The 26,957-nt window shown below is 39.7% G+C and overlaps 1 protein-coding gene across 1 annotated transcript; it reads left to right on the top strand.

Annotated features, from left to right (window-relative positions):
- The first annotated feature begins 6,565 nt into the window (after positions 1–6,565).
- TASL (TLR adaptor interacting with endolysosomal SLC15A4) lies at positions 6,566–25,608 on the top strand. The gene is made up of 2 exons (XM_050775841.1): positions 6,566–7,638; positions 24,242–25,608. Exon 2 carries the CDS (start codon positions 24,243–24,245, stop codon positions 25,146–25,148), a length of 906 nt encoding a protein of 301 aa, XP_050631798.1. The 5' UTR covers positions 6,566–7,638; position 24,242; the 3' UTR covers positions 25,149–25,608.
- Positions 25,609–26,957: the final 1,349 nt, after the last annotated feature.

The raw sequence follows: 26,957 nt of genomic DNA, 5'->3' as shown, positions 1-26,957 counted from the left end.
TATGAAAGTGAATACGGGATAATAGGGCTGTGTTTCTAAAGATGTAATGTTAAACATTTTTAGGAAAAAACCTTTATTTTTATATCATTATGTACTCTCATATGGGCACCAGCACTTTTTGTTTTGTTCACTTTTCTTTTTTTTTTTTTTTTTTTTTTTTTTGAGACGGAGTCTCGCTCTGTCGCCCAGGCTGGAGTGCAGTGGCCGGATCTCAGCTCAATGCAAGCTCTGCCTCCCGGGTTTACGCCATTCTCCTGTCTCAGCCTCCCTAGCAGCTGGGACTACAGGCGCCTGCCACCACGCCCGGCTAGTTTTTTGTATTTTTTAGTAGAGACGGGGTTTCACCGTGTTAGCCAGGATGGTCTCGATTTCCTGACCTCGTGATCCGCCCGTCTCGGCCTCCCACAGTGCTGGGATTACAGGCTTGAGCCACCGCGCCCGGCCAGAGGCGGAGTTTCACCTTGTTGGCCGGGATGGTCTCCATCTCTTGACCTCTTGATCTGCCCACTTGGCCTCTCAAAGTGCTTGGATTACAGGCGTGAGCCACCGCGCCTAGCTGTTTTGTTCACTTTTCTTAGAGGCATTTCTGATGTTATGACAGCTATGATGTCACTAGGCAGTAGGAATTTTTCAACTCCACTATCATCTTATAGGACCACTGTGGTGTACACTGTCATGTATACGGTCCATTGTTGACTAAAACGTTGTTATGCAGCACATGACTGTACAGTGAAAATTATTATTATTATTATTTTGAGATGGAGTTTTGCTCTTGTTGCCCAGGCTGGAGTGCAATGGAGTGATCTCGGCTCACTGCAACCTCCACCTCCTGAGCTCAAGTGATTCCCCTGCCTCAACCTCTCAAGTAAGTGGGATTACAGGTGCCCACCACCATGTCCAGCTAATTTTTGTATTTTCAGTAGAGACAGGGTTTCACCATGTTGGCCAGTCTGGTCTTGCACTCCTGACCTCAGGAGATCCACCTGCCTCAGCTTCCCAAATTGCTGGGATTGCAGGCATGAGCCACCATGCCTGGCCCTGTCCAGTGAAAATTAAACCTCTCTTCCTATCTGATATTTGTCTCTCAGATCTCCTCCCCAGAGGCAATCACTATTGTCACCTTCTTGTGCATCAATCCAAAAATTATAACTAGTAGTATGCAATGACACAATATCAACTGGGAGGAGGTGTGGTGACTTTCTTAAAGGAGGGGCTACATCAATAAAGAACTTGTTAAATACATTACTATTGGCCGGGCGCGGTGGCTCAAGCCTGTAATCCCAGCACTTTGGGAGGCCGAGACGGGCGGATCACGAGGTCAGGAGATCGAGACCATCCTGGCTAACATGGTGAAACCCCGTCTCTACTAAAAAAAAATACAAAAACCTAGCCGGGCGAGGTGGCGGGCGCCTGTAGTCCCGGCTACTCGGGAGGCTAAGGCAGGAGAATGGCGTAAACCCGGGAGGCGGAGCTTGCAGTGAGCTGAGATCCAGCCACTGCACTCCAGCCTGGGCGACAGAGCGAGACTCCGTCTCACAAAAAAAAAAAAAAAAAAATACATTACTATTGGAACATCCAAAACCTGGAAGTCTATGTAGTTATTTAAAAGGATGAGATCAGTCTGCAAGTACTAATGGTGAAAAATTATACAAAAAAGGTAAGAGAACAGCACATGTAGTATCCTACCATTTGTATACAAAGAAGGATATATATAATTTTTGGATTGATGCACAAGAAGCTGAGAATGGCAATTGCCTTTGGGGAGGAGATCTGAGAGATAAAGGTCAGATAGGAAGAGAGGTTTAATTTTCACTGCAGTCATGTACTGCATAATGAAGTTTCTGTCAACAATGGACAGTGTACATGACAGTGGTCCTATAAGGTTATAATGGAGCTGAAAAATTCCTGTTGCCTAATGACATCATAGCTGTCATAATATCATACACAATTACTTTATTTTAAAACTAAAACATGTGTAGCCTAACTGCACAGTATTTATAAAGTCTACAATAGTGCTCAGTAATGTCTGAGGCCTTCACATTCACTCACCACTCACTCACTGACTCACCCAGAGCAACTTCAAGTCCTGTATCCTCTATTCGTGGCAATTGCCCTATACAGCTATACCACTTTTCATCTTTTATACCATATCTGTACTGTACCTTTTCTATGTTTAGGTATATTTAGATACACAAATACCACTGTGTTACATTTGCCTACAGTATTCAGTACAGTCACATGCAGTATAGGTCTGAAGCCTAGGAGCAATAGGCTATACCATATAGCCTAGGTGTGCACTAGGCTATACCATCTAGATTTGTGTAAGTACACTCTGCGATGTTCATACAATGAAATCACCAAATGCTGCATTTCTCAGAATATATCCCTGTTGTTAAATGATGCAAAACTATATTTTTGTACCATTTACAGTTTTTAAAAACATGTATGTAATTTTTTTAAAGAAATAAACTATTGAAAAAGAGAGGGAATAGTGAACAGTGTCAAATACTATAGAAGTGTCAAGGAGGATATAGGGTGAGATAAAGGCTATTAGACTTGATGATTAAGGGGCTTTGGTAACTTTGAGAAAATAGGTTCAGTTGAGTCATTTGAGTATTGAGAGTGGTCAGAGAGCATACTTCAGAAAGACAAATAATTTATCCTGAGATAGTTGAAGTTTGATGGATTACATTTGTGATTGGTCTGTTGTGTGTGTGTATATATACATATATATTTAATATATACTTATATATACCTTTCTCTAGTTATGGAAAGGCAATAATGGATTTTTTTTTTTTTTTTTTGAGATGGAGTCTCGCTCTGTTGTCCGGGTTGGAGGGCAATGGCGCGATCTCCGTTCACTGCAACCTCCACCTCCCAGGTTCAAGCGATTCTCCTTCCGAGTAACTGGAATTACAGGCACCTGCCTCCACACCTGGCTAATTTTTGTATTTTTAGTGGAGACAGGGCTTCACCATGTTGGCCAGGCTGGTCTTAACTCCTGACCTCAGGTGATCGGCCCACCTTGGCCTCCCAAAGTGCTGGGATTACATGCATGAGCCACCGTGCCCGGCCAGGCAATAATGGATTTTATATGGGACTGGGAATTGGCAAGTAGGATGTGACAGAAAGACATATTGTTGTGGAATTTAGAGTGCCACTAGGAGCACTTAGAGTTGAATAGAGGGTAGCCAGGGTGGAGGAAACCTGGTGAGGACTGAGAGTGAGCTAGGAGGGATGCTATCATAATGGAAATAACTTGGAGGGTGTTTTGTACAGCAGGAAAAGTAATTGAATAATAGGAATAATGTCCATTTAAAGGCACAGATATCGAGGCAATAACTTTAACTACTATTCAGCAGATTAATAGAAAATCATATTATAAGATTTCAGCTACAAGGGATATAATTCTATTTTATTTTAACCAATGAAGAAAAAGCTGTTTAAAGCTGATTTTGTATGCTCAGGTTTTATCAAACGAGAAATAGTAGAAATAGTAGGCTAGCTTGACCTAGTGCACACTTTTTCATTACAGAATTTTTTTTCTGCAAAGGAGGTGTTTCCATCAAAGGGGTAACTTATAGAGACAAAATAAAGAATGGGCATCATCAAAATTCTGCATATTGTATTTGAATAAAACAGTAAGTGTGACTTAAGACAACGTGGAGAAGATGGAATCACCGCACAATGGTTATTTCATTGTACTTCCAGGCGAGTTCTTGGTAACCCACCATAAAGTGTTTCTGGAGGTCGGTGAGACCTACTCTACGGTGTCTCACGATTGTGACTGAAGCTACACTAAAGTGAAATAAATCAATGTTTGTCCCTACAGGTGTTATGGTCTCTTGATCACAGCTAAATCCTTGATGAGCTAAAAATGCCTGAAGACATCCCTGAACCTGATTTTGTATGATTATACTGTAACTGAACCTGCCCCTAGGGCAATGAGTCTGGTGTTTCCTGTGATGGCAGGTCAAGTCAGATTCAGGACTAGTTGAGAAACTGTCCTTATCATGGCTCATACATGAGAGCATGCCTTCTGAAGTGGATTTAAGTAATGTTTCATGAAAAAAAATAACGCAGAAAATCATGACTAACAAAAATAAAAATGCTAGTATACTTTTAAATATATGATATTTTAAGACAAGTCATTGAACAAAAGTAAACAAAATCAAATCCATTACGTGGAAATGTTCACCTCTTAAGGGTTTGGAACTTAGCTTTTTTTTTCTTCTCCCCATAGAACTTAGCTTTGATTGGAGTTAGGTAGAAAATGATGAAGTGGTTATGATGTGGGCAGGCTTATTCTTTGTTGGTTAACTTGAAGCAGTCAGGGTAAACCAGTTAAATGATTTTGAAACCCTTAATTTGTCTGCTTTTGGGCAAGAACTGACCCATTTGCAGATAGACTTGTCTGTCCTCCAGAAAAGACATAGATCATAATACATTTGGGCTGTATAATCAAAGTTAAATATGACTTAAGAATGCTAGTTTTTAAAGTGAAAAAGTAATACATACACATAGAAATTTCAAAAAGGTATAGAATGAAAAATGAGTCTTGTTCTTGAAACACAATTGCTTATTTCTGATTTCTTGTGTAGAGTATAGAAAAAGAAATATTCTAGAAAGGCTATAACAAATGCTGGTGAGGATATGGAGAAAAGGGAACTCTCATACTCTGTTGGTGGGAATGTGAATTAGTACAGCCACTATGGAGAACACTTTGGAGGTTCCTCAAAAAACTAAAAATTGAGCAACCATATGATCCAGCAATCCGACTGCTGGGTATCCACCCAAAAGAAAGGACATCCGTACATTGAAGAGCTATCTGCATTCCCATGTTTGTGGCAGCACTGTTCACCATAGGTAAGATTTGGAAGCAACCTCAGTGTCCATCAACAGATAAATGGATAAAGAAAATGTGATACATATACACAATAGAGTACTAGTCAGCCACAAAACAGAATAAGATTCTGTCATTTGCAACAACATGGGTAGAACTGAAAGTCATTATGTTAAGTGAAATAAGCCAGACACAGAAAGACAAACATCACACATTCTCACTTATTTGTGGGATCTAAAAATCAAAACAATTGAACTCATGCACATAGAGAGTAGAAGGATGGTTACCAGAGGCTGGGAAGGGTAGCGGAGGGCTGGTGGGGGAGGTAGGGATGGTTAATGGGTACAAAAAATAGTTAGAAAGAATGAATAAGACAAAGTATTTAATAGCACAACAGGGGTACTATAGTGAACAATTACTTAATTTTACATTTTAATATAACTAAAAGAGTATAATTGAATTGTTTGTAACACAAAAGATAAATGCTTGAGGGGATGGATACCCCATTTTTCATGATGTAATTATTATGCATTGTATGCATGTATCAAAATATCTTATGTACCCCATAAATATATACACCTAGTATACCCACAAAAATTAAAATACAAAATTTTAAAAGGAAATATTCTATTACATAAGCATGTGTATACATATATTGCTTAAAAATACAAACTGAAAAATGAGTTCTTGCTAAACAAGAATATGTTAGAGATCTTTTCTTTTCTTTCTTTCTTTTTTTTTTTTTTGAGATGGAGTCTCACTCTGTCGCCCTGGCTGGAGGGCGGTGGCATGATCTCGGCTCACTGTGACCTCCACCTCCCGGGTTCAAGGGATTCTCATGCCTCAGCCTCTGAGTAGCTGGGATTACAGGTGCCCACCACCACGCCCGGCTAATTTTTGTATTTTCAGTAGAGACAGGGTTTCACCACATTGGCCAGTCTGGTCTCAAACTCCTGACCTCAAGTGATCCACCTGCCTTGGCCTCCCAAAGTGCTGGGATTACAGGCGTGAGCCACCGCACATAGCCTACATAGGATTTTAAGTATGCATACATTCTCATTTATTTGGCCAATATCTTATTTATGGATATAATTTTTTCTAGTCATGTATTTTCTCAAGCAATGCCGCAACAAATATCTTTTCACATAAGTCTTTGTGTACAAGTGCAAATATATAGCTTGGATAAATTTATAAAAATACAATTGTTGGGTCAAAGGGTATGAATATTTGCATTTGAGAGATACTGGGAAATTGCCGTCTAAATATGTTTACAATCTCATCAGCAGTGTTTGAGAGTGCTTATTTCTTCACAACTTTGCCCACACTGTGTATTATTGTTTTGACCTTTGGTATTTGGAGAGAGAAAACTTTTTTCATTTACGTTTTAAAAAATTATAAGTACCATTGAGAAATAATACTTCTTAAAAATTATAGATGAGTAATGAAACAGATTTCTCTAAAGTCATATCTGACTTTGGCTCTCTTTTGGGCGAAGGATCCCAGATAGTGTACTGTTCTAGAAAGAAACTTTAATTCTGTTGCTAGGGTTCTTACAAAATGTGTAACCATAAACTATTTTAATAAGAGACAGTTTCGTAGATAGGTTTCATTTTTCGAAAAAGGGGAAGAAACACCATTCTGTGGCTTGATGTGGCTTTGTCAGTTACTGCCTCCCCACCTCCCGGGACTTCCCACTGCCTCTTTAGCACAAATCAGACTTAAGCAAAAACAACTCTTTTTCCATGGGATCAGTTATAAAAAGAATGGCTTTGCAGTGAGCAGTTCAGTCTACTGGTCTCGTCAGTGAAAGGCTTGTGAAAATTTCTGGAAAGAGCACTGGCCGGCTTGTTCATCTCTCTGTTTGGTCAATTGCTGTGTTTCTGCTGGATCAGATGAGCAGATTGGTTAGTGAAGGTAAGAAAAAGAAAGCAAAGGACCCTAGAACTCTGCTATTATTTTTTGTCATCTGTCTTCTCACGCTTTCTTAACCCTTTATCACCAGAGCACAGATCCATTCTTATGACATCTAAAATGCTTTTCTAGCTTACCATATCAGAGGCAAGTGGGAGTTTAAACAAGCATTCAGTGGAGTTGAAAAATAAAGAGAAATTAAGCCCAATACTTCCTTTTCTTACCTCCTCATGTCCACATTCTAAGCATTTCTAAAATACATATATTTTTGCCTACAATTTTTGACTGATCTGATCAAATATTTATTGTATCATTTTTGCAGTCCTCTTTCACTAATTGCTACATTGGTTTAGCGTCTGCATTTTTAAAAGAAGGCCTAAAAACCTAAGCAAGGTTTTGCAGGGACAACACAGCTCTTGAATTCAGTTATGGTGATGCAGTTTTAGAGATGAACACAATCATAATCCTTTCCAGTTGGATTTGACTCTCAATTATTCAGTTCAGCAAGCTTGTGATAGTGTTTTTCCATGTGGCAGGATGTATTCAAAATGAATGTGATCTATAGTGAGGATGCTTTTCAACTTTCATCTGGGTGATTTGGGGAAAGCTTCCCTCTTGGTATTAAAGATAGCGCATGTACGAGTGGATTTTTGTTTGAATTATCTTTAGACTCGCTTGAACATTCTTTGTCTTGTGCATATGAATCTGTGCTTAAATATAGACCTGGTTTGGACAGAATATTTATACTGATATTTTTATAACATTTCTTGCGTAGGTCAGTGTGAGATTGTTTCTGAGCTTGAGAAGCTTCTGGAGGATTGAAGAGTATTTGAAGTCTGTGTCAAACATCCACATCATAAGTGGAATTTTGGAGATATTCAAAGGTAGTACACTAATTCTATTATCTCAGAGCAAAGTGATGTTTGGAGTATTTATATCAAGTCACTGAGACATTTCCCATCACATATGTAATGATTATTTTAGATACATAAGATATTGTCCCTCTAGGCTCTTAATAAACATTATACAATGTAAATATGCCTTCATTAACTAAATATGGTTATTTCCCCTCCCAATTTTTGTTTAAAAACGTTTCAAATCTATATAAAAATTGAAAGAATAGTACAACGAACACCCATATTTTCATCATGTATATTAATCAGTGGTATCCTTTTGCCACATTTACTTTCTCTCTTGCTTTGTCTTTCTGTCTCTGCTTGTCCTTTTATATATATGTATAAATGTAAATAAATATAAATATAAATACACACACACACACACACACACAGTTTTTTCCCTGAATGGTTTGAAAGTATGTTGCTGACTTTAGGACACATGTCACCCCTAAATTCTTGAGCATGTATCTCCTAAAAATAAGAGCAGTCTTCCATAACACTGTTACAACACCACGGAAACATAACATCGACACAATACTGTTATCTAAGATGTGCTACACATTCAAATTTTCCCAATTATCCACATGTCCTTTAGAACCTTTTTATTTTTTAAATCCAGGATCCAATCAAGAATCTTGCATTGCATTTGTAGTTGACATGCCTACAGTTAAGTAAATGTTAATGATAATTGGCATAATTAACATGATTAACAATGATTAACAATTATAACACCAAGGAAATTTATATCAATACAATACTATTATGATAGGTTTTCTTATTTTTGTAGTCCTCTCATTTTGCATCAAAATACGTTGAAAGTGATTCAAGAAAACGATCCATAAGGTTTAATTTTTCAATTTATGATATATCAAGAAGGAGTATAAAGAAAAATCCAAACTATGATAAAAATATATTTACTAATATTTCTTCACCAAAGTTTACATCTTCTGAACTAAGAAAATTCACACATCAGATCGTCCTTGGAAGTAGCCATTAACTTTGGTCATAAGAATCTAAGCAGAACCAAACACAAAATTATTTATTTACTTGGTCATATTAATATGAAGAACAGAGGGCTTTTGATTTATGATTGTACTATCTTAGCCATCAAGTTATACTTTCAGAAATTAGTTTGTTAAGTAAGAATTGCTTCATATTTGATAGAAGAATAGATAATCCCAAATTATATGATTTGTAACAGAAATTGAAATATTAATGAGCAATATTTTAGAGCATTCATCAGTAAATTCAGTACAAGTTGAAATAATAGGGATATAATCTAAGGTATGTGATGAAGTGATTATTTCCAGGTCTAAGGAACAGGTATTTTTAAAGATAAGAGTAAGGAAACTGCAGATGCTATTTTATACAGGGAGGTCCTTCCTAAAGAAGCTTTTTGTTTTAGATAAAGGTCTTGCACCATTCACTGAAAAAAAAAATTGGAACATGTAATACAGATTTGGTTACATTATCATAATTAAATCATGAACAAAACAATATTCAAGTTTTTCAGTGATCACTTTTCAGCAATTTACCTGCAAGTCCCCCACATCAAGAAAGTCTTAAAAAGTTTACATTGGAATTATGGGATTTAGAATTTATATTATAGGATAATATAATATAGAGGTAAAGAGATGAAATACGGGATTTTGAGTTTTGCGGGTATTAAAAAATAACACATGACCTACATACAATCTTAACAAGACAGTTCACTCTCTAATTTGAGACAAACATAAATTAGCTCATTTGATTGGAAAATTAAAAAAAAATAATGTGCTAAGGAATGTCAATGAAAACAATCTCAAACATTGCTGGTGAGAGAATACATTGATCCAAGCTACTTGAAAGGAAATTTGGCAATAGCTTTGATCCGGTAATTCTGCTGCTCTAAGTCTGGCCTGTGGAAATACTCACGGAGGCATATGCAATAATTATACATAGAGGAAAAGCAAGACTAACCTCAGTGTCCCTCAAGAGAAATGATTTACTAAAATAAGATGTGTCTTTAGATGTACTATTTCAAAAACTCTTAAAAGTTATATCTCTGTAAGCAGACATGTTGACAGGTAGAAGCCAAACTGCACCCCTGCTAGCTAGGCTCAAGATCTATGAAACAGCAGATAACAAATGTTTTCCTGTCTATAATTGCAAGATGTTATAGCCCATGATGGTGGAAGGCAGTCCCATCCCATTGCCTCCATTTGTGTGTGGCCGCTAGAAGTTTTTGCGTCCATCTCAATCCAGCCTCTTCGGGTGTCTTAGTTCACACACCTCCACAATGTTCTTCAAGAGGCAGGATCTGTTTTGCCTCATCATCCAAAATTTCCACACTCCCTACCAATCCTCAATCTTGTTTTCCTTTTGCTCGTGTCAATTTTTCCTTCTTTCCAAAGACTATTCCAGTGATTTATCTTTTCTGTTTTATTAAAGTTTCATGAAATCCTGATGAACACCTTGGGGTAGGGGAGAGAAGAGCCTAGAATCATTTTTCTAATTCAGATGCAAGGATTCTGAGTAGATGGCCAAGGGTTCTGAAATGTTAACATATGAGGTGAGACTTGAAGGTTATGGGTGGCGGACCAGAGGATGGGTAGGGAACCAGAACTCTCAGGACAGAAGACAAAAAATGCACAAATCCCTGGGATAGGCATGGGGCTCAGGTGAACTGGGAAGGGATCAGCATGGCTGGGGTCCTGGGTCCTGTGGGAAACAGGCAGAGATGAGATTAGGAAGACAGATAGGGAGCACACATCACAGGCTTACCCTGTATGAACTTAATCCCTGAGGTGATGGGAAGTGGTTTGTATTTAAACAGAGAATCTGTATTATTTATTTATTTATTTATTTATTATTTTTGAGATGGAGTCTCGCTCTGTTGCCCAGGCTGGAGTGCAGTGGTGTGATCATGACTCACTGAAACCTCCACCTCCTGGGTTCAAGCAATTCTCCTGCCTCAGCCTCCTGAGTAGCTGGGACTACAGGCACTCACCACCACACCAGGCTAATTTTTGTATTTTTAGTAGAGACAGGGTTTCACCATATTTGTCAGGCTGCTCTCGAACTTCTAACCTCAGGTGATCCACCCACCTCAGCCTCCTGAAGTGCTGGGATTATAGGCATGAGCCACCGCACCCAGCCTGTAATATTAAATTACCCTGTGAAAGATGGTTGTAAAATTAAAGATGAGGCAATGCCAGGCTATAGCAGTGTCATGGTTTAGGAAAATGTTCATATGGTTAGATTAAAAAACAGAGGATAAATTAATTGTATTCCTGAAAGACATATGAGCATTGATACACAATTGGGACATACGTGTAGTCATCTGGGCCACCCCTCTGGGGTGAGTGCTGGCTTTCCCCTGGAGCCTTCCTTTTTGCACTTCACTGCACCTTCCTTCTTTTATTTGGCAAGTGCTGTTGTTACTACATGGAATCAGGGCTGATGCCCTTTTCCTGGAAGGACTAATTGCTTGCTATTATGATTGCGTGATATTAACTGCTCTTAGCTGTACAATAGTGTGATATGTTCTAAGAACAGAACACACACTTTGGAGTTTGTAAACTTGGGCTTGAATCTTGCCTGTAGTACTTAGTCATTGTGTGACCTTGGAAGGGGTATTTATCATATCTGAAACTCAGTTTTCTCATTTAGAAAATCTAGATAATGATAAAGAGAAAAAAATTAAAAGATTTTTAAAGAGATATGTCCGCATCTAGATTATGATCATGTCTAATCTGCAGTGTTGTTGGAAGGTTAGGGGCTATGCCTGGAAAGCACTTGGCATACAGCTGTCATTATGATGCCTATCCCATTTATTGCATCTGCTTTTTGACTTAGGTCAAGGGTAGGCAAGCCACAGCCCAGGACCAAATTGGCCCCCTGCTTGTTTTGTAAACTTTAGTAGGAGCACAGACACAGTCATTTGTTTACATATTGTCTATGATTTCTTTCTTGCTATGCCAGCAGGGCTGCAACAGAGTTTGTATGATTTGCAAAGCCTAAAATCTTAACTCTCTGGCCCCGTATAAAAAAAGTTTACTGATCCCTAACTTAGGTTTTTTTAAACGTTCCCCCTTATAAAGTTCTTCTCTCATTAAGTTTTCTCTTTGACTCCACGCTTGTGTCGTTTAGATGTAAATTAAAAGTGTGTCCTTTGATCAGCATGCTCAAAGGATACAAAATTACAGTTATATAGAAGAAATAAGTTCAAAAGATCTCTTGTACAGCATGGTGACTATAGTTGATGATCTATCATATTCTTGAGAAATGATAAGAAACTGAATATAAGTATTCTCACCACAAAAATAATAACTGTGAGGTAATATATATGTTAATTAGATAGATTTTGCCATTTCACAATATATACACTTCAAAATACCATATTATACATGAGAAATTCATACAATTTTATCTGTCGATTTTTAAAAAAATCAATAAAAAAATGTGTCTATGTGAAGAAGTGATAACAACAGCTTTTGGAAAAACTAAATGCTAGTCTAGAAAGAAGAACCTATGTTGCAGTTTCTTCTGAAAAGCAAGTAAATGATTTAACAAGGCACTGCACTTTAGCACATATTTCTAAGTTGTGAATTTGCACATAAGGTTAATTTTGGCATTCCCCTATCTGTTAATGATTAATGTGGGCTAAATTTGCCTAGAACATCCCCTCTGCAAATGTTCTCAGGTGTCTCTTCCTTCACACCTAACCAATCTGGGATAATTTTATACATTTTATATATGTATATTTTATGTGGAATATATATAGCTTTACATATATATAGCTTTATATATATATAGCTTCTCTAAGATGAGAAACAAGAATTCAAGTGACAAAATATCATTGAACAACTGAAGTAACCCATTGGGTTAAATTTTGGTGTCTCCGATGAAATCGATTCTAACAAATATGTTAACATTTGTTTGAAGTGTACCTTTTATATACCTTTGAAGAGATCCAGTGACATCTTACTAGAATTTCAAAAATACTGGAAAATTATTAAGAAAAATGCCAAAAATCAGTCAAAATAAACTCAATTAACTTTTCTTGATGTCTCTAAAATTTTAGGATATTGTGATGTGCAATGCTGTCTTTATTCTAGTGGTGCATTAAAGGGTGCAGTAATGGGCCTTTTTTTTTTGAAATGGAGTCTCATTCTGTCACCCCGGCTGAAAGGCAGTGGCCCAATCTCAGCTCACTGCAAACTCTGCCCACCACCCCACCCCCATTCAAGCGATTCTCCTGCCTCAGCCTCCCGAGTAGCTGGGATTACACACATGCAGCACCATGCCCTGCTAATTTTTTGTATTTTTAGTAAAGACAGGGTTTCATCATGTTGGCCAGGCTGGTCTTGACCTCCTGACCTCATGTAATCCACCTGCCTCGGCCTCCCAAAGTGCTGGGATTACAGGTGTGAGCCACTGCGCCCGGCCTTGAATGGGCCCTTTTAAGTGCATTGAAGTGGAAGATGAATTGAAGCAAAGGGCCTAAACTAGGAAATTAATTATGAAGATTAAATGTGTTAGTATCTGTACTTTTATTTATGTTTTATTACTCTGCATAGCTTTAGAAAGATCTTTTAAAAGCTTCCTTAGTGTGCTCTCTGCTGCCCTCTGCTGCTAATTTTCAGAAATTAATTTTGATTCTGATTAATGCTCACTTTACTCTTCATAATCTCATTCAAAATTAAAGCTTGATGGTACTCAAGACAGAATTTAATCCCACACTCTCAATTTACAGATGATAAGTTGAGTGTCTGAGAGGTTAATAACATGAACTTGGGCTCCGTTTCCTGACTGCTGGTGATTTGGGGCACATTACTCAATTTTGTCATCTGTAAAACGAGCATAATAATAGTACCTAAATATTAGAGTTTTTTTGTGATGATCAATTAATTTAGTACACAAAAAGCATGCAGAATATTTTCTGGGTTGTAGCTAGTAGTATGTTAGCTATTTTATAGATTTGGCAACAACTAAACTAAAACCACTGCCAATGACAAGATCAGAGCTAGAACTCTGGTCTCTTAATACTAGTATGTGCTCTCTCTCTCTCTTCATATATATATTTATGTGTGTGTGTGCATTTATGTACATACACATATATATTTTATAAAATACATACAATTCTCCATGATTTGTTAAGTGTGAAGGAAAAGACACCAGAAGACATTTGCAGATGAGATGCTCTAGGTAACATACATATATTTATATATATACACCACATATGTATATTGCCTGAGTGAGTATGAAATTAAATTTTGCCTTCAAATATAGGGTTTTATTTTTTGATGGAGTCTTGCTGTGTCGCCAGGCTGAAGTGCAGTGGCTCAGTCTCGGCTCACTGCAATCTCCACCTCCCGGGTTCAAGCGATTCTCCTGCCTCAGCCTCCCGAGCAGCTGGGATTACAGGTGCACGCCACCACGTCCAACTAATTTTTGTATTTTTACTAGAGATGGGGTTTCACCATGTTGGCCAGGATGGTCTCGAACTCCTGACCTCGTGATCCATCCACCTCGGCCTCCCAAAGTGCTGGGATTACGGGCGTGAGCCACCGCACCTGGCCTGAATATAGATATTTAAAATGTGACTTGTTCACTGCATCCAAAACTCTTGTAGTATTTACAAAGCCCTTGCAGTCTTTACAAAGCCCTTGCTGCTGCTCCTTCCTCCTTGTACTGTTCCAGGTGGGCTCCCCACAGAAGAAGCAACAAACCTAGAAAGCTCCTCAAGCCCCCAGTATAAATTCCTACTGCCTGCAATTGGAAGGTGACTTCACTGTGGACTTTAAGTAGCTTCTCTAATGAGCCGCCTACCTGAATCTCCAATGGACAATGACACACTTGCACCCAGATAGTCTATCTCTTGTCAGGCTCAAGAAGAGCTAAGCTAAACCCATTGCTTCCTTCGCAGCTCCTCCTGATCTTCCCATTTTGGTCAATGATGGTGCCATTTTCCCTACATACCCACACTCAGAGTTACTTTTGGCTCCTCTCTCTCCTTCACTTCCATGTCTGGGGGTCTTGGTCTCTCAAATGCGTTCCTTCTCTTTCTTTTCTCCTACCTCCCTCTTGGTTCCTGTCCCAGTCATCTCAGGCTGGGATGAATCCAGCAGCCTCCTAACTTGGGTCCTTAACACCAATCTCACTCTGCTGAAATTAATTTTGCACTTTATTGCTATATTATATCATGTGGTGAATCAGCTTCCTTACTTGCCAGAACATTGTATCTCCTACAGGATGAATCAAATGTACTCAGTCTTGCATGTCCCAACTTACCTCCCTGACCTGACCTTATCTCCCACTCCTCCCTCCCAGGAATCTTTTTTTCTTTCTTTCTTTTATTACAATTTTTTTTTTTGGCTGGGGACACGTCTATCCCTAGAGACTAGGATGCACTTTCTGCTTTTCCGGCATCGGACCCACCACTTTACTGGTCTGTCTTGGGTCCTGCACATCAGAATGATAGAGTTCTTATTCTGCTGGAATTAAGATACCAGCAAATTTCTCAGTTGATAACAAATAGGAAAAGGGGCCCATTACTGTACTCAAAATTCTAGGCCCTTTTCCTTCATTGCTATGAAGGACTGTGGAGATTATCTGGAGTACTTATAAACCTCATCCGCATACAATGAAAGAAGACTCCGTTAGGGCTGATTGTTTAATATGAAGAGAAATAAGATAAATAGTGGGAGACTTGGGGTATGTCTGAATGGGGGTCCTAAAGGGGGGATTCGGCAAACTGGGACATTTCAAGAAATGGCTTTCTGGGCCTTCAAGAAAGGCTCTTAGGTGAGCATGACACTGACAAACAACGCTTGCACCCACCTATATTGGTGTCTGTTACTGACCCACGTGAAATTGACAACAGAAACCTCTTCACTTTTATTGCCCTTCTCTCCTCTGTCTGCAATGTTTTCCCTCTTCTCACTGCCCTTATGAATCCTTTCTGTCTGTAGGGCCAAATAAAGGTTGACCTATCACACAGTCATCTCTCTCTTCTTCACCCTTAGAATGTGCATCATCTTTAACCACAAACAGCTGTACAGGAAATGCCATCTGCTTCTCCCCCCACCCCCTTAGTTACTATTTATTTATTTATTTATTTATTTATTTATTTATGACAGAGCAAGGCTCTGTCATCCAGGCTGGAGTGCAGTGGTGCAATCTTGACTCACTGCAACCTCTGCCTCCCCAGTTCAAGTAATTCTCCTGCCTCAGCCTCCTGAGTGGCTGGGATTACAGGCGTCTGCCACCACGCCCGGCTAATTTTTGTATTTTTTAGTAGAGATGGGGTTTATCATGTTGGCCAGGCTGGTCTCGAACTCTTGACCTCAGGTGATCCGCCCTCCTTGGCCTCCCAAAGTGCTGGGATTACAGGCATGAGCCACCGTACCTGGCCCTTGGTTACTTTAAAATATTTATCTTTAGTTTTTATTTTAATTAAAAATTTAATCACAGTTATACTTGCACATAAATTGGGTCAAATAATTCTGAGAAGTTTGTTATGAAAAACTGCTGTCCTTGCCTCCTTTTCCAGAAGCAACTACTTTTATCTCCCTTAACTAATTACTTGATATTTACCATCATTTCTTTAAATGGCATGCTTGTGCTGCAACTTTTGGATTGGGGGCATTATTTCTTGACTTGTCATCATGAAGAGGAGGATTTAGTTCTCATTCCTCTCCTGGCCTCACCAAGGATATACAACTTTGTCCTCTTCCTCTCACTATACGGAGTGGCCACCTAGTCTGGACTCACAGGCCAATGCCTAGGATGATTTTTATTGGTATCATTGTACTATATATATATTAAAATAGTATTTTATACATACATGATATTCTGCTATATATGATAAAAATATTTTATCTTTGTTTACTGACTTTATGGTCACCTTGTGGTTATATTTTAAATTGAGTTAGATCCATTTTCAGTGCTTTATATTATTATGTGCTGTATTATCATGACTCTATAAAAGCTATTTATAGCTCAGCCATGTAGTAGATCATGGGTTGTTTTTGTTTTGCTTTGTTTTTCGCAACACAACTTTCTTTCCTTTTTTTTTTTTTTCTTGAGACACGGTCTCGCTCTGTTGCCCAGCCTGGTGTACAGTGGCACAATCACAGCTCACTGCTGCCTCGAACTCCTGGGCTCAAGCGATCCTCCCACCTCAGCCTCCCAAGTACTGGGACCACCACACCTGGCTAAGTTTTGAATTTCTTGTAGAGATATGATCTCCCTATATTGCCTAGACTGGTCTCAAACTTCTGGGTTCAAGCGATCCTCCCGCCTCAGCCTCCCAAAGTGCTAGGATCACAGGCATGAGCCACGGTGCCTGGCTTTACTGCTACACAACTTTCTTAAAATTATGAATTGGAGATTATAATTGTCTGGATCTGTCTATATGGCAGCTACTAGCCAAATGTGGCTATTTAAATTAAATTAGATTAAATCAAATTAAAATGTCAGTCACAGTAGCCACATTTTAAGTGGCTATTGGCTATCATATTGGAAAGCACAGATATTTGACATTTTCGTCACTTCAAGACGTTCTATTGGATAGCACTTTTGTTGCCTCGGAGTGACCTAAAGGAATGCACAATTAAAATGAAAATATCTTTACAATTTTTCTTTGAACAATTCACACAGGCATTCTAGACTTCTCCAAATGGAAGCATTTAAAAAACTTTAAAATAAATTCTGTATCTTCCTTGTTTCAAAATAGTGAAACAAACAAAAAAAAGCCTCAAATAAGTGTTCTAGTCCCATTTCATTACCAAACATCTAATAGTTTATGCTCTGGCTTTGCCATCTCTTTTTTTTTTTATTTGTTTTTGAGACAGAGTCTCACTCTGCCACCCAGGCTGGAGTGCAGTGGCTCAATCTCGGCTCACTGCAACCTCCACCTCCTGGGTTCAAGCGATTCTTCTGCCTCGTCCTCCTGAGTAGCTGCGATTACAGGCATGCACCACCACGCCTGGCTTATTTTTGTATTTTTATCAAAGATGGGGTTTCACCATGTTGGCCAGGCTGGTCTCAAACTTCTGACCTCATGTGATCCACCTGCCTCGGCTTCCCAAAGTGCTGGGGTTACAGGCATGAGCCACTGTGCCTGGCCTGGCTTTACTATCTTTTGTTAGCTCCTTTCTGACATCCCTTGAAAGGAATACAGAAACAAATTAATTACTCAGATGTTACTTTAGTATGCTAAAAATAACTGTCATAGTATGCTGTGATGGCGATCCACCAATGAACTTTAAATTGCAATTATTGGCCAGGCGCAGTGGCTCATGCCTGTAATCCCAGCACTTTGGGAGTCCAAGGTAGGCAGATCGCTTCAGGTCAGGAGTTCAAGACCAGTCTGGCCAACATGGTGAAACCTCATCTCTACTAAGAATACAAAAATTAGCTGGGAGTGGTGATGTGCACCTGTGATCCCAGCTACTTGGGAGGCTAAGGCACGAGACTCACTTGAACCCGGGAGGTGGAGGTTAGAGTGAGCCGAGATCACACCACTGTATTTCAGCCTACACGAAAGAGCGAGAATGTCTCAAAAACAAAACAAAACAAAAAAACCAAAAAACTGCAATTATAATTAGCAGTCTTCAGTATTTAAAAATTTTATGTTATCACCTTCACTATTTTCTAAGTCTTTGCTGTTCCATAGAGTAGTCATGTGACAATTAAAATCAAATTAAATTAAATTAAAAATTGAGTTGCCTTAGCCATATTACAAGTGCCCAATAACTACATGTGGCTATTGGCTGCCATTTTGGATAACACAGATATTGATCATTCCATCATCCCAGGAAGCTCTGTTGGACAGTGCTGGTCTAGATTTTTCATTTGCTTAGCTTTTTCTAATTTATCCTCAAAGTTTGTGGTCAATTATATAAATTGTATTTCATGATGGTCAGACCTTTTCAGTTGTCTTTAATTTTATCTTTAGCTTCAGAAGCCTTCTGATCTGTTCTAATCACCTGGTTGCCTTTTTTTTTTTTTTTTTTTTTTTGAGACGGAGTCTCATTCTGTCGCCCAGGCTGGAGTGCAGTGGTGCGATTTCGGCTCACTGCAAGCTCCGCCGCCTCCCGGGTTCACGCCATTCTCCTGCCTCAGCCTCCCGAGAAGCTGGGAGTACAGGCGCCCGCCACTACGCCCGGCTAATTTTTTTGTATTTTTAGTAGAAACGGGGTTTCACCGTGTTCGCCAGGATGGTCTCGATCTCCTGACCTTGTGATCCGCCTGCTCAGCCTCCCTAGAGTGCTGGGATTACAGGCGTGAGCCACCGTGCCCGGCCCCTGGTTGCCTTTTAAGCCTGTTACATACTCAGCTTTCATCCTGGAATGTCTTTTCACTGTCATCATGGGTAGGTCTTCTCTTCACAACTCCTGGGCCTAGGACGAAAAATGGGGAGCCTCAGTCTTCAGCCCTTCCACCTTCTTTGCCCAGTCCTGGCTATCCTTGACATTCGGCCCATATACCTAAGCTCTGTCTACAGCCCTCGTTAAAAACCACCTCTTCATCATCTTTTGGGCCTAGGGGTGTGTGCACATTCAGTTTCCCCAAGTCTGTCCTAATCGTGATGGATTTGGGGCAGAGCCTGTACAGACTCTGTAGTTGGGTCTGCCATCTGAGCAGGGAATTCCGAGGTCCTGAATACCAGAAGTGTGAGCTAGAAGGCAGCAGTATAGAGGCTTGGTGGCCTCCCATCATGTTGGACTCTAGAACTCCTTACCCTGTTGGGAGAGGTGCAACTTAAGGAGGGTCAGAATGAGGCCCTTTACATTACTGGGTTCAGAACAAGGGCTCAGGCTATCCTGGTTTAAGGGCTGTTTGTTTCTCTCCTGTGCTGTATTTCCTGTTTCCGGTATCCTTTGTCTCCATTTTATTGTTTTACTTACTCCTTTCAGTGGAGCACATATTCTATTGACTTTCTGAGAAAGGTGCTTGGAAAATCAGCTATTTGAGACTTGTAACCTAGAAATATCTTTATTCTATCATCACACTTAATTGATAACTTGGTCTTGGTTGAAAATAACTAGTTGAATGAAAATTCAGAATTTGTAGACATTTTTTCATTGTCTTATTGTTTCTTATGTTACTGTTAAAAAGTCTGAAGATTCTGATTCTTGGTCTTTTTTTGTGACTCTTTTTTCATTCTAGAAGCTTATAGGATATTCTCTTTGTCCCAGGTGTTCTATCATTTCACATTCATGAGAGGAGGTATAAATCTATTTTCACTCACTATTTTGATAACTTATGTCCTTCCATTCTGGGAAATATTCTTAAATTGTGTCTTTGAATTTCTCCCCTATTTTCTCTGGTCTTTCTGAACCTCCTATTATTCAGATAATAGATCTCCTGGACTGGTCCTCTCTAATTTTATTTTCCATCTTGTAATTTTGTTCTCCTTTCAAAATAATAATTTGCCTCAACTTTACCTTTCAATCCTTCCATTGAGGTTTAAAATTCTCATTTTTAATTTCTAACAGCTTTGGAATTCTTCTTTTTTATAGCATCCTATTTGTAATTCATGATTATATTATACCTTAACTCTTTAAGAATATTGATGGTAGAATCTGCCACCTCCTTCACCCCGCCCTAACTTTGTTACCTCCAAATGACTATTTTGGTCTTTCTCATAGCAGACCTTTCCTCAGATGTTTCAGAATTCTACTCATATTTAAGGATAAAGATCCAAAAAGCTGAATAGGCTCTATTAATTGTGGACTTAAATAAAGAATGATCTGGTTGCCTGTTGAGTTGGGGAACCTCTGATGTCAATTGCTCTTCTCAGACAAGTCAGATTCCCCAAGACATTCTTCCCAATATCCTGCTTAGAAGGTGGATACTCCTCTTGTTATCATTCTTTGAGCTGAGTAAGGGGAGAGAGGTCATGGATCTCAGCAAAAATATGCATATGTTTATTTAATTGATCTATTAGCAATTCAATAATTTTACCCTCAATTGGTATTCCCTACTCCAGAGACCCTCTGTTTCACTCTTTAGAGACTACATTTGAAGTTTTTCTTTGGGGTTAAGGATAGGGAGTGTCACCTGGCTGCATGGCCAGGTGTGAAAGATGATCTGGGTTTCTCACTGCTTTTTGTTTTGTTTTGTTTTTGAGACGGAGTCTCGCTGTGTCTCCCAGGCTGGAGTGCAGTGGCGTGATCTCGGCTCACTGCAAGCTCCGCCTCCCGGGTTCACGCCATTCTCCCGCCTCAGCCTCCCAAGTAGCTGAGACTACAGGCGCCCGCCACCACGCCCGGCTAGTTTTTGTATTTTTAGTAGAGACGGGGTTTCACCATGTTAGCCAGGATAGTCTCGATCTCCTGACCTCGTGATCCACCCGCCTCGGCCTCCCAAAGTGCTGGGATTACAGGCTTGAGCCACCGCACCCGGCCTCTCACTGCTTTTTAAATAGACTTTCAATATTTCTTACCTTAGATATATCCCCTTTACTCTCACTCCAAAAAGGTATGTGATACCACCAATTCCTCAACACTGAGGGCAATTTAAGTCAGATTGGCTCTTCGCTTTTCCCATGTATATTAGTCTGTTCTCATGCTGCTTTAAAGAACTGCCTGAGACTGGGTAATTTATAAAGGAAAGAGGTTTAATTGACTCAGTTCTGCAGGGCTGGGGAGCCTCAGGAAACACAATCATGCTGGTAGGCACCTCTTCACAGGGTGGCGGGAGAGAGAATGAGTGCCCAGAGAAGGGGAAAGCCCCTTATAAAACCATCGGCTCTCATGAGAACTAACTCACTATCACGAGAACAGGATGGGGGAAACCACCTCCATGATTGAATGATCTCCACCTGGTCCCTCCCACAACACATGGGGATTATGGGAACTACAATTCAAGATGAGACTTGGGTGGGGACACAGCAAACCATATCCCCATGGCTCTTGTAAGATTCAGTGTTCTTAGGTCTCCTGTCATTAATCCTCAATCTCCTGCTTCCCAGCTTCTAAAATGTTATTGTACTGGTCTCTTCTCCTGTTTTTTCGTGTGTGTGTGTGTGTGTGTGTATTTGTGTGTGTGTTTGTGTGTGTGTGTGTGTATTATACCTTGTTAAAAACCATTTATTGTTGTTTTAGTGAAGTTTGGAAAGGAAGAAAAAATACATGCATGTGCCTATTCTGCTGTCTTTCCTAGGGATCCTTGCTTTCTTCAACCTCAGTTGAATATCTTTTTTGAGCTCACGTTCTCCAGAGTGGTGGGAAAGTACTCACTGTCAATCAGGATTTCCTCAGTCACTTCAGGGCTCCCTCCTCCTTGGATGTGTGTCTCAGTTTTAGATTGTTTATATAAAACCATAGGGTCAGCTGAGGATGGGAGTGGGTGGGAGGTATCTTTGGTTGTCATCATGTAGCTGTACTGGTATCCATGGAAACTTATCATTCATCTGGTCCCTGGTTTGTAGTCTATGGAGATCATGTCTGCAATCTTTCCATCCCAACTGTAGGTCTTCTCCAGGGTTTCAGGTTCTCAGCAGCATGCTCGTGTGTGAGCAGACTTGATGAGGCAGCCTCATGCTGGCCTGCCCAGGTGATGCATGTGGCTGTCTCTCCTTCTGCTCCTGCAACATGCTGGTCATGAGATAATTTTGCAAACTTTTCTACTCTTGGCTCCCAAATCTCTCTGGAGACATACTTTTTCCCTCTATGGGGGACTCAGTCTACTTAAGTTTATTATTACTGCATAAATATTATGCCTTAAGTCCTTCATGGTTCTGGATTCTGAGGTGTAGAAGCTCAGGTTATGGTTTCTCAAAAGTCATTTCTCCCAAACGATTATTTCTGCCAGGAGTTTCTAAAGCCCATTTAGATACTCAAAAGTCAACAGATCGTTTTTGCTCTGATTTTCCACAATGATATTCTGAGGACTTGAAGGTGGAACGCCCTAGCTATAGCCTGGGTGGGGGTAGGGTGTTGAGGGCCAGGAAGTAACTGCATCCCCATTAGTTCTTTATGATAAACTCTTTCCCTGTTTCTTATCTTTCCATGTAGGTAAGATTGGCCTTTTCACCTGGATATTAGGTTTGAGGGCAGAACTTCATATAGATTTTTAAGGAAAGGGCAACTTTTGTTTTTATCCCTATAAGTGTGTTCAGCCTACAGTAATTACTTCATGGATTTGTTGAAGACCTTTAACTTAGTATCTTCATGGCACATAACTGTGCCCAGAATATAGTAAACATTAAAAAAATTGAGATTTGCTAAATAAACCAGGAATAGTTCCAAAACGAGAAAAAAAATTTTACAATCTGACCCTTCTACAATTTTTAAAAAAGGGAAACATTTTATTTACCTGGGAAACAATAATTACATGAATGTAAAAGAGATGTTAACAATTTTTAAAAGGACCTTTATGTATGGTTTAAAAAAAATCCTCCTTTTCTTATTTGACGTTTCAAGTTCAGGCTCAAGTTGACAGGTCTGTTTCAGAAGCCCAGCTCTCAAGGCCCAAGAGGACCAGTTTTCCTCGCTGTTGCCTCTTGCCCCAGTGCCAGGAATGCCAGTGTGTTCTGTTTTTAGAAAATGCAGCTGCTGGTTTCTAGCCTGTTCTAGCCACTCCAGACCAGTGACAATTGCTGGGGGTGGGGAGGGGAGGCAGATGTAGGGAAAGCCCGTGGTCAGGAAAGCTCCTTGGTAACTAGGAGGTAAACATCAGTTAGATACAGAGACATTTTCAGGATATATTCTGAGAACTGGGAGAGACAGAGAAAGAAATTTATTCTGGGATACAAAGACAGGGTAGACTTTGTGGTACTTCATGATGTATTGAGCACGAATTAATTTCATACCATGTCATTGTTGAAAATTCTGTAACTCAAATTAACAAATACCTTTTGAGTCTCTGTAGAAATGCAAATAACTGTGCTAGCTCCCAGGGATCCAATACAAAGTTAAGTAAGACACAGCACTTGTTTTCAGTAGAATTTGCCGCAAATTTTCTCATTGTTTGCTCATAACCCACTAGCCATGTTTCCAATCTGCAACTTCTAGGTCACTGTTCATTTCCTATGGGGCAGAATGTAAATGCTTTTGCCTGACTGCCAAGGCTCTTCACGATCCAATTTCAGCTTATTTTCCCAATTCCTAATGCTTGTGCTCAGCTTCTTTGTATGTGGTGGGTAGGTCATGCTGCCATATTCTCTTATAACCCTGTTCCTATGGCTGGAACTCCTAATTACTCTTCAGCATTCAGCTGAAATGTCACCTTCCTTATGAGACATCCTGTGACTTCTCCCCTTTGCCCCAGGCTAAGTTAGGGACCCCCAACCCCTGTAGTTCCTTTGTACCTATCACTATTATAATCCTCAGTGATATAATATTGGAATTGTTTATATCTAGTTAATTTTTTCCTATAGTGGGAAACTTTCTGAAGGATGGAATTGTATGTTTTTCATTTTTATATCATTAGCACATGCCATAGTCCTGGTACAAAGTAGGCACAGACTTAGTAAGAGCTTGGTGAATGTATAAAGTGAATTTATTCATTGTCCTTATTTTTGATATATCAAGTGCCAACTTCTAAAATTTCAGTATTCTTTTTCCCCATTCTTACTCATCGATTCTCTTTCCAGAATGCTGTCAGAAGGGTATCTCAGTGGACTTGAGTACTGGAATGACATCCACTGGAGTTGTGCCTCTTATAATGAGCAGGTGGCTGGGGAAAAGGAAGAGGAGACAAATTCTGTTGCTACTCTTTCCTATTCCTCTGTGGATGAAACACAAGTCAGAAGTCTCTACGTGAGCTGCAAATCATCTGGCAAGTTTCTCTCTTCAGTGCATTCAAGAGAGAGCCAACATAGCAGAAGTCAGAGAGTCACAGTGCTGCAGACAAACCCCAATCCTGTGTTTGAAAGCCCAAACTTGGCTGCAGTTGAAATATGTAGAGATGCCAGCAGAGAGACCTACTTGGTTCCATCTTCTTGCAAAAGTATTTGCAAGAATTATAATGACTTACATATTGCAGGGGGCCAGGTGATGGCCATTAATTCAGTGACAACGGATTTTCCCTCTGAGAGCAGTTTTGAATATGGCCCTTTGCTGAAGTCATCTGAGATTCCTTTACCCATGGAGGATTCCATTTCTACTCAGCCCAGTGACTTTCCTCAAATACCTATCCAGCGGTACTCATCCTATTGGAGAATAACAAGCATCAAAGAGAAAAGCAGCTTGCAAATGCAGAATCCTATTTCTAATGCAGTGCTGAATGAGTACCTGGAGCAGAAGCTTGTGGAGTTATATAAACAGTACATTATGGACACCGTGTTTCATGACAGTTCTCCTACTCAGATTCTGGCATCTGAACTCATCATGACAAGTGTAGACCAAATCAGTCTTCAAGTGTCTAGAGAGAAGAACCTGGAGACCTCAAAAGCCAGGGATATAGTCTTTAGCCGCCTATTGCAATTGATGTCAACTGAAATTACTGAAATTAGCACTCCTAGTCTCCATATTTCTCAGTATAGCAATGCAAATCCATAGAGAGAATGCTTCCATTACTGTCTCTCATTTACTTAAGCATGAAGCAACACTTTATCCATTTATTCTGAGAATGTGCAGGAGGGAGTGGTGAAGGGGAATTAAGGGCTAGAGAAGTAAAGGTCAGTTGGAAGTCATGTGTGAATCATGGGGAAATCTCATAATATTACACTTGATGAAGGAATATGGTAAGAGGAGCCATAAGGAATGATTTCAAAGAGAGGTGTGTACAGCAAGGAAGCAAAAATAAAAATGATCAAAAAAAGAAAAGGTTAATTCATTTAAAGAAACATAGGAATTAAAAAAGAAGACAGCAAATTAGATGAAACAAAAAGGCCAAAAGGTAGCTGGGCGCGGTGGCTCAAGCCTGTAATCCCAGCATTTGGGAGGCTGATGTGGGTGGATTACCTGACGTCAGGAGTTCGAGACCAGCCTGGTCAACATGGTGAAACCCCATCTCTACTAAAAATACAAAAAATTAGCCGGGCGTGGTGGTGGGTGCCTGTAATCCCAGCTACTTGGGAAGCTGAGGCAGGAGAATCGCTTGAATCCGAGAGGCGGAGGTTGCAGTGAGTCGAGGTCGTGCCATTGCACTCCAGCCTGGGCAACAAGAGTGAGACCCCGCCTCAAAAAAAAAAAAAAAAAAAAAAAAAAAAAAAAAAAAAAGCCACAAGGTTTCAGGGTAAAGAGTTAAGAAAAGAGTTAAGAATATATTTGTTACCCAAATAAATTCCTCCAACTTGTTTATTTTTGAAGGAAATGAACTGTAGAAACCTGCTATATTTGGGTGGAAAGATAGGGTCAAACAGTTTTCAAAATATGTTTCTCTCCCATTTGTCTATTCTGTATCAGATCATTTAAAGGTTTATTCTTTGTAAATATTAAAACTGTAACAAATTATAATTGTGTTTTTATTTTTGAATGGTTTCTTAGTTACAGACACAGTCACAGAACAGCCACTCAAATCTCCTACATCTATTTCCTGGTAGAAATGAAGTTGTCTAAATGAAAAACACCACATAGCACTAAATTTAGTGTTATTTTGCTGTGTATGATTTTCTTGGTACTAAGCTTCAAAAGAAATTATGAGTCCGGGCGCAGTGGCTCATGCCTGTAACCCCAGCACTTTGGGAGGCCGAGGCGGATGGATCATCTGAGGTCAGGAGTTCAAGACCAACCTGGCCAACGTGGTGAAACCCTGTCTCTACTAAAAATTCAAAAATTAGCCAGACGTGGTGGCAGGTGCCTATAATCCCATCTACTTGGGAGGCTGAGGCAGGAAAATTGCCTGAACTCAGGAGGCGGAGGTTGCAGTGAGCCAAGATTGCACCATTGCACTCCAGCCTGGGCAACAAGAGTGAAACTCCATTTAAAAAAAAAAAAAGAAATTATGAATCTTGTTTCCCTTTTTTCCCTCTTCCTTTTCTCCATGCTCTCTTGACCTGGAGCCAGGAAGGAGTCTTCCATGTCCTTGGAACAAGGTTACAAGCCGTAGGGTCCCATGATATCAAATTCTGTAAACTCATTCACTAGAATAGTAGCTTCACTGCTCTGCATTGCATCTTTCCTCTGGCTCAGGGATTGTCAAACTATGGCCCATTGACCAGATCTAGCCTGCTGCCTGCTTTTGAACTCCCATGAGCAAAGAATGGTTTTTCTAATTTTTAAATGGTTGGGGAAAAAGAAAAAAAAGCAAAATAAGAATGGTATTTTGTGATGGGTGAAAATTATATAAAATTCAAATTCAGTGTCCATAAAATACAGTTTTATTGGAACACAGCAGCGCCCATTTGTTTATGTGTTGTCTCTGGC

Source organism: Macaca thibetana, chromosome X (genome assembly GCF_024542745.1).
Source record: "Macaca thibetana thibetana isolate TM-01 chromosome X, ASM2454274v1, whole genome shotgun sequence".
Classification (NCBI taxonomy): domain Eukaryota; kingdom Metazoa; phylum Chordata; class Mammalia; order Primates; family Cercopithecidae; genus Macaca; species Macaca thibetana.
This window is presented reverse-complemented; position numbering and strand designations above follow the sequence as displayed.